The following is an 11,086-nucleotide window of genomic DNA, read 5'->3' as shown; positions in this document are numbered from 1 at the left end:
GATTAAGCACAAAAATAATATGTAATTATATATGTTTTCTGATGGTCTTAGGCGACCCCTGTGAAAGGGTCGTTCGACCCCCAAAGGGGTCTCGACCCTCAGGTTGAGAACCGCTGGTGTAGATCATTGTCATATTTAATTTGCATCCCTTAATCTTTTGAAGCCATCCAGTAAAGGTGTCTAAAGAAATGGGGATTTATATAGGGGGATAAATAGTGATGGAAAATGAATGAGTGAATGAATGAATGGCATCCTTTAAAAAAATGGATTTTAGTAGCTGGAAGAGAACACAGAAAGGGTTCATTATTTTGTGGTGGGAGGTTGGGTCACCTGTTTTTATAATTCGCATTTCATGTGTTTTAGAATCTTGGCATCTTTAATTATGGACTCTTTTTAAATTGTGGAATTTTATTTGAGCAATCAATGCCAAAGTTCTTTACCCAAGGGGACCATTTGAAAGCCTTTGAAGCTTTGGTGGGGTAATTCAGTTGGTTAGAGCCTCGTCCCTATACGCCAGGGTTGTAGGGTAAATCTGTCAGAGCACCCACAAGAATCAACCAATGGATGCATGAATAAGTGAAACAATGTTTCTCTCTCTCTCCCTTCCTTTTTCCCTCCCCCCTCTCTCCGTCAGTCCCTCTCCCCTCCCCCCTTTGTCTCTTTAAAATCAACAAATAACAAAATTAAAAAGAAAGACTTGCAATGTGGGGAGATGCATGGGATTTTAAAGCTTTGGTATTATCAATGTATGTACATCACAAGCAGAACGGCCACTTGTCTGTGTCACACGTTGATCCTGAATTTCTCTGTGGGTTTGCCCTTTAGTTAGGTGGAGCCAGCCACTTTTGCCTTTTTGTGTCTCAGGTGATTACAATCCCTCAGCAGCAGGCCGAGAAAGTGACATGCACTGGATTACAACACGGGTCAGCCTTCAATAACATGCCAAGCCATTCTAGCGAAGAAGCTCCAGCCTTCACTGAAACAGCAAAGGCTCAGGTAGTAGAACTAGAACCTGCCATGCACAGTCCAGAGACTGTATTTCCTCCTCAGAACCTAGAAGCTCTTCATGAAACCTTTCAGGAAGTTAAACCAATTCCTAAACCAGGAGACAGCTCATCTGTCAGCACAGCTGGTGAGACTGATGGGTCTTCTATAACCCCGGAAAAGGAATTGGAAGAAAACTCAGCTACAGGAAATAGCATGCAGTCTGGCTCTGAACTGCCGCTCAAAGGGAGAGAGAGATTTACTGTTGAGAAACAGCTTTGCTCTGATGGTGAATTTTCAGCCACTCTTACTGACACAGGGAACTCTGTGGCAGAGAGTCATCTAGAGAGCGATCAGTGCTTACCACTCCAAGCAGAAAAGGCCTGTGCTCAGACAGAGAACTCCGTCTTCTATTCACCATCTTCCCCAATGAGCAGTGATGACGAATCCGAAATAGAGGATGAGGACTTGAAGGTGGAGCTTCAAAAATTACGAGAAAGGTAAGAACTGTTTCTCTTTTTTCACCTAGCTAGTTGCCCTGGGTTTGGTTTGTTTGTTTGTTTAATGTATTTTTATTGATTTCAGAGAGGAAGAGAGCGGGAGAGAGAGAGAGAAACATCAATGATGAGAGAATCATAGATCAGCTGCCTCCTGCACGCCTCCTACTGGGGATTGAGCCGGTAACCCAGGCATGTGCCCCTGACTGAAATCAAACCCAGGACCTTTCAGTCTGCAGGCTGCCACTGTATCCACTGAGCCAAACCAGCTAGGGGTGCCCTGGGTTTTATAGAACTGTTAGGTTGCTAACTAATTTAGGACTGGTGGCATTTTAAAATAAATTTATTTTTATTGATTTCAGAAAGGAAAGGGTGGGGGGGGTGAGAAAGACATCGATATGAGAGTGGGACATGGATCTGCTGCCTCCTGCACGCCCCACACTGGGGACTGAGCCCACAATCTGGGCATGTGCCCTGACTAGGAATTGAACCGTGAATTCCTAGTTCATAGGTCGACGCTCAACCAGTGAGCCATGCCGGCTGGGCAGGACTGATGAACTTGTAATGATTGAAAACTACAAAGACAGCATCAGATCCCACTAGTTATGAACTCAGTCCTACAAGACTTCCCCCCCCAACCCCGCCCCAGATGCCAATCTCAAGTCCAGGTGGTATTACCTATGCTTCTGACTAGCCTGTTATAAATTGGAGGTTCCCACCAAAGGATGCAACTCAAGAACAGCCAAATGGCAAGGTATGGGGTTCGGAACATGGAACTTCATGCACTCCCATGAGTGCCACTCTCCGACCATCCTGGAAACTCTCCGAACCTTGTAATACAGGAATTTTTATGGGATCTTCATCTAGATAGGTGTGACTGAGAAAATCATTCACCATAGGTGATTAATCTCCAGCCGCACCCCTCACTAGAGGTGGAGGGCCGGGGGGGAGCTGAAAATTCTCATCCTATAATCACTTGGCTGGTTCCCTTGGGATTTTTACAGAAGTCACTTGATTGACCTAGACACCAGTGTGAGGTTGTGCATCATTTCTCATTATGAATAACAAGACACTCCTTTCATCTGTCTTACTCTGGAGCTATTTTAGGAACTGGAGCTATTTGAAGACACAAGACCAAATAATATAACAAACGATTCTCCCATTGCTCTTATCACTTCGGAAATTACAAAAATCCATCTCCTATTTCTCATGCCCTAATATAACTTCTCAACCACTGTGACCTGTTTCATTTACAAATATATAGTTTTTGCTTTTGACAAAAGTGTTATCATAATACACGTTATGCTGCAATTTTTTACTTAACTTTGTCACTAATGTATATTCATGTTTGCACAAATAATCTTTATTCCATACACTGAAATAGCTTATCACCATTGAAAGTTTATTTAATCTCTCCTTAATAGACATTTCAGTTTTATCCCATGTTTTGCTTGAAGTGAACATCCTTATTTTTTATACAGTTATGCAAGTATTTTTGTAGGATCAATACCTAAAAGAATTGATGTGTTAAAAGATATGCACATTTTAAATTCATAGATATTGCTATTGTTATCAAATGTACCTATACCGTTTTGCACACCAAACAAAAGCATATGAAAGTGCCTATTTTCCCACTTCTTAACAACATTGGGCTGGATATTGTTGATTCTTTTAGTTTTATTCCAATCAGATGAATTCATTTTTTTTTTTAATTGTATTGACTAAAAGTGAGGTTGTGCATCATCTCATTTATTTGTTATTTGTATTTTTCTTTGGAGTCACCTTTTCATATTCTTTCCCTCTTTTCTAAAAGATAGTTTCTTTTTTCTTACTGATTTTTAAGAATTATTTACATATTCTAAATATTAACCTTTTCTATATAATGCAGATACTTTTTTTCTTGTTTATACCTGCATCATATAATAAAGAAAAATTTGATATTATCAATGCTCCGTGCCGCAACCCAGGTACATGCCCTTGACCGGAATCGAACCTGGGACCTTTCAGTCTGCAGGCTGACACTCTATCCACTGAGCCAAACCGGTTTCGGCTGCTGTTTTTCACTATATTGAAGTTTTAGAAATTTATTCCTGTCAGTTTGTTGACCTTTCTTCTTTATGTCTGATTAGTTTAATGGTATGCTTAAGAAGACATTTCCCTGCCCTAGCTTGTTTGGCTCACTGGATAGAGTGTCGGCCTGGGGACTGAAGGGTCCCAGGTTCGATTCTGGTCATGGGCATGTACCTTAGTTGCAGGCACATCCCCAGTAGAGGAGGGTGTGCAGGAGGCAGCTGATTGATGCTTCTCTCTCATCGATGTTTCTAACTCTCTATCCCTCTCCCTTCCTCTCTGTAAAAAATCAATAAAATTATTTTTTAAAAAAAAGACATTTCCCATTTTAAAATTGTGAAAACATTCTGTATATCCACATTCTTCATCTAAATTCCTTGTTAAACTTTACTTGTACTGGTGTGGCATTTTTTAGCTCATCTGTATTGAACCAGCACCATTAAAACGCTTTCTGCCTCATTTTTATGTAGACATATTCAGGAGGTAATAAATCTTCAAACACAGCAGAATAAGGAGCTTCAGGATCTCTATGATCGCCTCCGGGCAATTAAAGATAGCAAGCATCAGTCATCTGTGGTTTCTCTGCCATCCGCATCCCCGTCGCGTCGACCAAGATCTTTAAGAAGCAAACTTCGAAGCCGCCCCCAGTCCTTGACACAGATGGACAGTGATTCAGCTGCTACAGGTAAATCGATTTTAAAAAATGGTTTTTAAAAAAACTGGTCAAAGATCAGCAAGGTGAGAAAAATAATGATCATGTATTTTTTATTAAGCTAAGATGATTTGAAGATGTGCACAATCTGAGATTCTTTTCTACCTTTCTTGGTGTTAAATGTTCTTTTATGAAATAATGATGTGCATAGATGAGAGATTTTGGAGAGCAGATTAATGTATTGCATGTTTTTATTTGGAAAACAAATACCTGAAGGCCCAATTTCAGTCCCCAAGTACTTTTTGAAATTTTAGCAATTAATGGGAACTGCTGGTCTAACATTTAAAGTTTGTTGTGTGTTGCCAACAAAGTTAATCTTAAAATTATAGTCATGTTCTATCTGATACAAGATCTTTATTACTTATGAGAATATTAGAAAATGTACTTTTTTTTGTTAAGCCTCACTTGATATTTTTTCCATTGATTTTTAGAGAGTATGGAAGAAAGGGAGAGAGAAACAGAAGAACATGAACATGAGAGACACACCAATTGGTTGCCTCTAGCACCCTCCCAGACCAGGGCTGGGGATGGAGCCGGCAACCGAGGTATGTACCCTTGACCAGAATCAAACCCATGACCCTTCAGTTGGAGGGCCAACACTCTAACCACTGAGCAAACCCAGCTAGGGGTGTACATTTTTTTTTAAGGATCAGTCTCTAACTAATAAAGAAGTTGTTAAGTCAGACTTCCTTGGTTATATGTGCAAAGTCAAGGTGGAAGTTGAAGGTGTACGTTAAGGATGTATGTGAGATTTCAATAGAATTTGTGGTAGATGGAATTGATGGTCACCTCCAACCCCAAGACATCTGTGTGTAAATCCCTGGAACGTGTGACTGTGTTCATTTATATGGCAAAGTGGAATTGAGGTTGTAGATGGAATGAAGGGTGTTAATCAGTGGATTTTATTTATTTTTTTGTTAAGCCTCACCCAAGTATATTTTTCCGTTGGTCTTTTAGAGAAAGTGGAAGGGAGGGGGAGCGACAGAGAGAGAGAGAGAAACATCAGTGTGAAAGAGGCACATTGATTAGTTGCCTCCTGCATGTGGTAGCATGGGAACAAGCCTGCAACTGAAGTACATGCCCTTGACCAGAATCAAACCTAGGACCCTTCAGTTTGCAGGCCAATGCTCTACTGAGCCAAACAAGCCAGGGCTCAACGAACTTTAAAATAGGGAGATTTTCGCCCTAGCTGGTATACTGAAAAGAGAATTCCTGTCTCAGCTTCATATTTCCAGGCCTGGCTCTATGGTAACTAATTGTGTTAACCCAGGCATGTCAATTAATTTTTCTGGGCCTCTTCTCCCCATTTTAAAACTACTGGTTTAGATTAGACTTCTAAGATTCTTTCTACTTTTGACATTCTGTGATTGTTTTTTTAACTCTTCTAAGTTAAAACTGAGGAAACTGATGAAAAGATTAGGGTTGATGCTAATTTTTTAAGCAACATTACTATTTATTGTACTTGATTTATACCTAAGGTGAACATATAATTTGCAATCCAGACAAGAGGAAATGTTTGAGAATGAAAGGAGTATTGTTAGTAATTACTTCAGGACAACAGCTTTAAACCAGAACTGCCCCAGCTAAACTGAAATGTCTGCCTACTCTGTCAATTGCATTGGTGTTCAAATAAGAGTATTTATCATTTTTAATTCCTTTTCATGGTTTCCCTGGTTTTCCTTATAGATCCACCGTGTGCAGAGAGTAATACAGCATCAAGCCAGCAATCTGCAGGTAGTAAAAAAGGGATGTTCACAGATGACTTACACAAATTGGTAGATGACTGGACAAAGGAAACAGTTGGAAATTCTCTTATTAAGCCAAGTTTAAACCAACTTAAACAGAGTCAACACAAATTAGAGACTGACAACTGGAACAAAGTACATGAAGTAAGTTGTTTATACCCAATTCTCTTTATTTATAAGAATTAAAACCCTGGCTGGTGTGGCTCAGTTGGTTGAGTGTCATCCTGTACACCTAGGGGTCCTAGTCAGGGCACATGCCTGGGTGTGTTTGATATTTAGAGAGTGGAAGGGATGGGGAAGAGAGAGAAACATTGATGTGAGAGAGACATATCCATCAATTGCCTCTGCATGTGCCCCAACTGGGGCCAAGGATTGAACCTACAACCCAGTTACGTGCCCTTGATCAGGAACACAACCTGCGACCCTTTGGTGCGCACGTCAACACACGGTTTGAGCAACACCGGCCAGGGCCTGAGATGCTTTTGAAATATCCAATTCAGTCTTTTAAAAATAAAGGTCACATTATTGTTCATAAAATGCTTGTTATAGAATTTAAACAATGCGGAAAAGTACAAAATTTAAAATACTGCCTTCAAATCCCACCACCCAAATATAATTGTCACTAGCTTTAGATAAACACCATTTTAGGTATCTTTCTATGTCTGTATATGGATACATGGAAATCCTATGTAATAAAAGCATAGTATGCAAATTGTCCCCTCAACCTAGAGTTGTCCAGGAATTTGATCAGGGGCAGGGCCAGCCAGGGGAAGGAAAGGAGGCCCCACCCTGCAGCCGCTAGAGACCCTACGAGTGCACAGATTTTGTGCACTGGGCCTCAAGTATATGTATAAAAAATGCAATCATACTGTATGTGCTCATTTGAATCAGAAGTGTTACATTCAGTTTTACTTTAACAGAACAAAAACACTGATATGAAAAGGGGTTGCTGAAACAAGCAAATGTCTGGGGGTTTTTTCCCCTCAAAGAGATATTGTCATTCTTGAGTCAAGCTCAAAACCTTTACCCTAACTTTAGCTTGAAACTTTCAGTTTAGTTGAAATGGTTTTAGCTTGACCATTCACTTTATAAGAACTAAGCATTTGGAACTGATACCAATCCCGCCTTTGAGTGAGAATTATTTACTTCCATTAGACTTATTAGTCCCATGTGCATAAGATTTCAGTAATCTTTTTTTTTATTTTTTTAAAATATATTTTATTGATTTTTTACAGAGAGGAAGGGAGAGAGATAGAGAGTTAGAAACATCAATGAGAGAGAAACATCGATCAGCTGCCTCCTGCACATCTCCCACTGGGGATGTGCCTGCAACCCAGGTACATGCCCTTGACCGGAATCGAACCCGGTCCCCTTCAGTCCACAGGCCGTCGCTCTATCCACTGAGCCAAACCGGTTTCGGCTTCAGTAATCTTTATACATATGTTTAATCATAATACAATATGATAAGAAGAGTCAGACAGGAATATATTTCCTCAATATTGCCAAAAGCATAATTGTCTTGAGTTTAAATTTCCAAAAATGTAACAGAAATGTCAGACTTTATTTAAAGACAGTGAGTAGAGCCGAAACCGGTTTGGCTCAGTGGATAGAGCGTCCACCTGCGGACTGAAAGGTCCCAGGTTCGATTCCGGTCAAGGGCATGTACCTGGGTTGCAGGCACATCCCCAGTGGGAGATGTGCAGGAGGCAGCTGATCGATGTTTCTCTCTCATTGATGTTTCTAACTCTCTATCTCTCTCCCTTCCTCTCTGTAAAAAAATCAATAAAATATATTTTTTTAAAAAAGACAGTAGAAGGGGGTAGGGAGGTGACATTTATTGAGCACCTACTGTATCCTAGGCTCTTTCCCCCATGCCATACTAAATCATGCTCTCCTGTCTTCAAAGAATTATGTAATATAGTAAGATGGGCTATTGTGTGTGGTGCTGAATAAGGGAATGTCCAAGACTGGCAGAAGGAAATAAAAATACAAGAGTAATGCTAGCATGAGGGCAGGAGACACTAAACTGAACAGAGATTTAGCAGGGCCCTTAGAATTAGCTGGAACATTGTTCAAATCCTCAGCTCACTATGAATTTGCTTAGTGTGTCAGCTGTTATCAATTTTGAGCTTCTTTTTCCACATCTGAAAATGCCTACCTTGCAGGGCACTTATGAAGATGAAATAGACAAGAAGATGAAATAGACAAGGTATGTAACTATGCTTAGCACACAGAAGGTGCTGCAAAAATGGTAGCCACTCATAGTAATCATGGGAGCAGTAAGCCAAAAAGAATAGGAAGGAACATAGATGGGTAAAAGCTTCTGCCAAATAAACTGATGTTTTGTTTTTATTTTTGTTTTCATTAGAATACTCCATCTGCTCTGGGCTACACACCAACATGGATTTCTTCTCTGCCCCAAATCCGTGGAGCTGTTCCCACCCCCTCACCACAAGGACTCCCACTCCCTTCTTTTCCGGGGCCATTACCATCATATGGAGTGTCCCATGTCTGTCAGTATAATGCTGTGGGGGGGCCCGGTTATCCAGTACAGTGGGTAGGAATTCCCGGACCAGCTCAACAGCCTGTGGTCATACCTACCCAACCTGGGCCACTGTTCCAGCCAGGAATGAATCTGCCTGCGTTTTCATCGTCCTCAGTGCAGAATCCATCCACGAACCCTCCGGGTCCCAAATGAATCAGAGTAAATGATGAATGAAGAAAAGGGAGCTTTTCTTCAGAGTTATTTCCGGGACACCTAAGATATTAAACTTTCTTCTTGGGTTCTGCCATCTTTTCCTCTTTTGAGTTTACTTTCCACTGTATTTTTTTGAGTTCCGATGTAGTCTTTGATATAGCTCGTCATTCTGTAGAACTGTGCAGTTTGTACATAGAACACTGCGCACAGAAATGTTTTTCACTTCAAATCCTATCCTCTTTGATACTTGATTTTTTAAAAATACTGTTCAGAATGCTTTAAATGAGCTCGGCTTGAGCATTTCCATTTCCAGGACACTTACCATGAATTGCTGAAAAGCCTCCATTTTTTTACTGCTGCCAACTGCAGCTGGATGATACTTTTCTTTAAAATGTATAAATACTGTTTAAATTGATATTCCCCCAATGTGGACAAAGTGAGATCCTCCGACAACCGGAGTCTTGTGGGATTCTTCACATGTTTGTCTTAGGTTTACCTCTCCCAGAAGGCAGGGTAATGCTGCAGGAAATGTTTTGGTGTGTAAAATTAGAATAACTTTTGTCAACTAATATAGAACATGAGCCCTTTTTAATGTGATTTTCTTCCCGTCTTCACAGCTGTAGGAGTGAAGCCTTGTTCTAGGTGAGGCGGAAAGAAAGGATAAAAACAGAACTGTAACAGTTCCTTGATTCTGCAGATAATGTAGCTGTTTTAGGATTTCCATAGTAATTCAAAGCAGCTGTCTCCTTGTTTCTCATGTGCACACTGCGTTGTTTTTGAGCATCTGAGAGGCATTGGTTTGGCTTGCATTCTTTTGCAAGGGATATATTGCAGCTGATATGAATCTCATTTGGGGGGAATCTTTGTATTCCTAACAAAGTGGATTCTAGTCACACCTCTATTGACCCATTCTTCCAACGTGAAATTTACTTGACACAGTAGGTTTTGTAGGTTTCAAGACTTACACATGAAACACTGGCTTTACAGGGTTCTAAGAGATGTGGGGTATACACTGTCCTGCAGTGAAATAGTAGATCCTCGAAGTATACTATTTAATTGCCCTTAGATTTTTTTTATTGCCTTTCTTTTAGTTGTTATAATTTCTAGTTAGTATCTATAGCCTCTTGTTTTTAGATCTTAGATTATTTTTGCATCCTCTTTAGAATCTGTGAGAGGTCACTGTCAAGTTGCACTTTACTGGGTTTTATCCAGTTTAAGGAGGAGGGGAGGCAATGTCAAAATACACACTTTTGGTTTTCAAGAAGGTTAACTATAATCATCTTAAAAGGCTGGTTACAGAGTTATCTAATACTCAGTCTGTGAAACCCAAGTCAAAATTCGTAAATGGTATTTACCCACCGCCACATACACATGTTTAAAATACTTTTCACTCTTGACAATTTCAAGGTGGTGTCTAGTGCACATTTACCTTAAGAACAAGTTCTGTCTACTGGTAAACATTCTAAATTATCACCCAGTATTTCTGTTAACAGATTTTCTTCCATATTCCACTACAAATTTTAGCCCATGAGCCTTCCAGGTAATGAAGCAAAATTAATGGGTGTACTTTTTTTTTTTTTTTTTGCACCGTTTACTTTGTGACATTCAGTGCCCTTTCTAAATAGATATATGTCTTATACTGCTTACCTGAGGATTGCCCTCGCCATTGTGAAGATTCTGTCACTATCATTTGGGGCATATAGGGTAGCATTTTGAGAATTGCTGTTGGTAAGAGCCAAAGTTTCTTTTCATATGACATGCTAGTTTGGATGAGTCTTCCTAAATCTTATGTACAAATTCTTCAAATTCCTTACACAGTATTGCTTTGCGAGTTGAAGTGATTTTAGGACAGTAGTGTAATGCAAATGCTTGCATTGCAGTGTTTACCATGTATACAAAAACAATGTGCCTAAAATTTGTAATTCTTTCAAACTGCTCGTGTTTCATTAGGTGATTTGGATTTGTGTGATTGCATTGAGGCTTATAACTTAGAACAGCGGTCGCCAACCTTTCAGACCTCGCGGACCACTGGGTAGTGACCGCTGATCCAGAAAGTGAAAATACTGCAGGTTTTAAGATCCCTTCTTCTCTAGTCAAAATCCTTTTTTTTTTTAATTGATTTTTGAAGGGAGGAAGGGAGAAAGAGAGATGGAGAGTGACAGACATCTATGGGCTGCCTCCTGTATGCGCCCTGACTGCAGATGGAACCCGGGTATGTGCTCTGACCGGGACTCGAACCTGCCACCTTTCAGGGTCCAGGACAGCTCTCCAACCAACTGAGCCACACTAACCAGGGCTCTAGTCAAAATTCTTTTAAACAGTGTACCTACCCCAAAATGAAAAAAGCTCCATGGATAATATGCACACATTTATTAATGGC

The 11,086-nt window shown here is 40.2% G+C and overlaps 1 protein-coding gene across 1 annotated transcript in view; it reads left to right on the top strand.

The window, feature by feature from the left end:
• Window positions 1–10,812, top strand: part of WNK3 (WNK lysine deficient protein kinase 3) — a gene marked incomplete at its 5' end in the record, with an annotated part of 68,520 nt that extends 57,708 nt beyond the window's left edge. Inside the window, 4 exons of the mRNA XM_006771328.2 lie at window positions 865–1,484; window positions 4,022–4,236; window positions 5,950–6,152; window positions 8,377–10,812. Coding sequence (XP_006771391.1) covers window positions 865–1,484; window positions 4,022–4,236; window positions 5,950–6,152; window positions 8,377–8,706 — 1,368 coding nt within the window. The remainder of the gene's footprint in view (window positions 1–864; window positions 1,485–4,021; window positions 4,237–5,949; window positions 6,153–8,376) is intronic.
• Window positions 10,813–11,086: the final 274 nt, after the last annotated feature.

The sequence above is a fragment of the Myotis davidii genome, unplaced genomic scaffold, assembly GCF_000327345.1.
Source record: "Myotis davidii unplaced genomic scaffold, ASM32734v1 scaffold2663, whole genome shotgun sequence".
In the NCBI taxonomy this organism is placed as follows: Eukaryota; Metazoa; Chordata; class Mammalia; order Chiroptera; family Vespertilionidae; genus Myotis; species Myotis davidii.
Note: the sequence above shows the minus strand (reverse complement) of the source record. Positions and strands in the feature narration are given on the sequence as shown.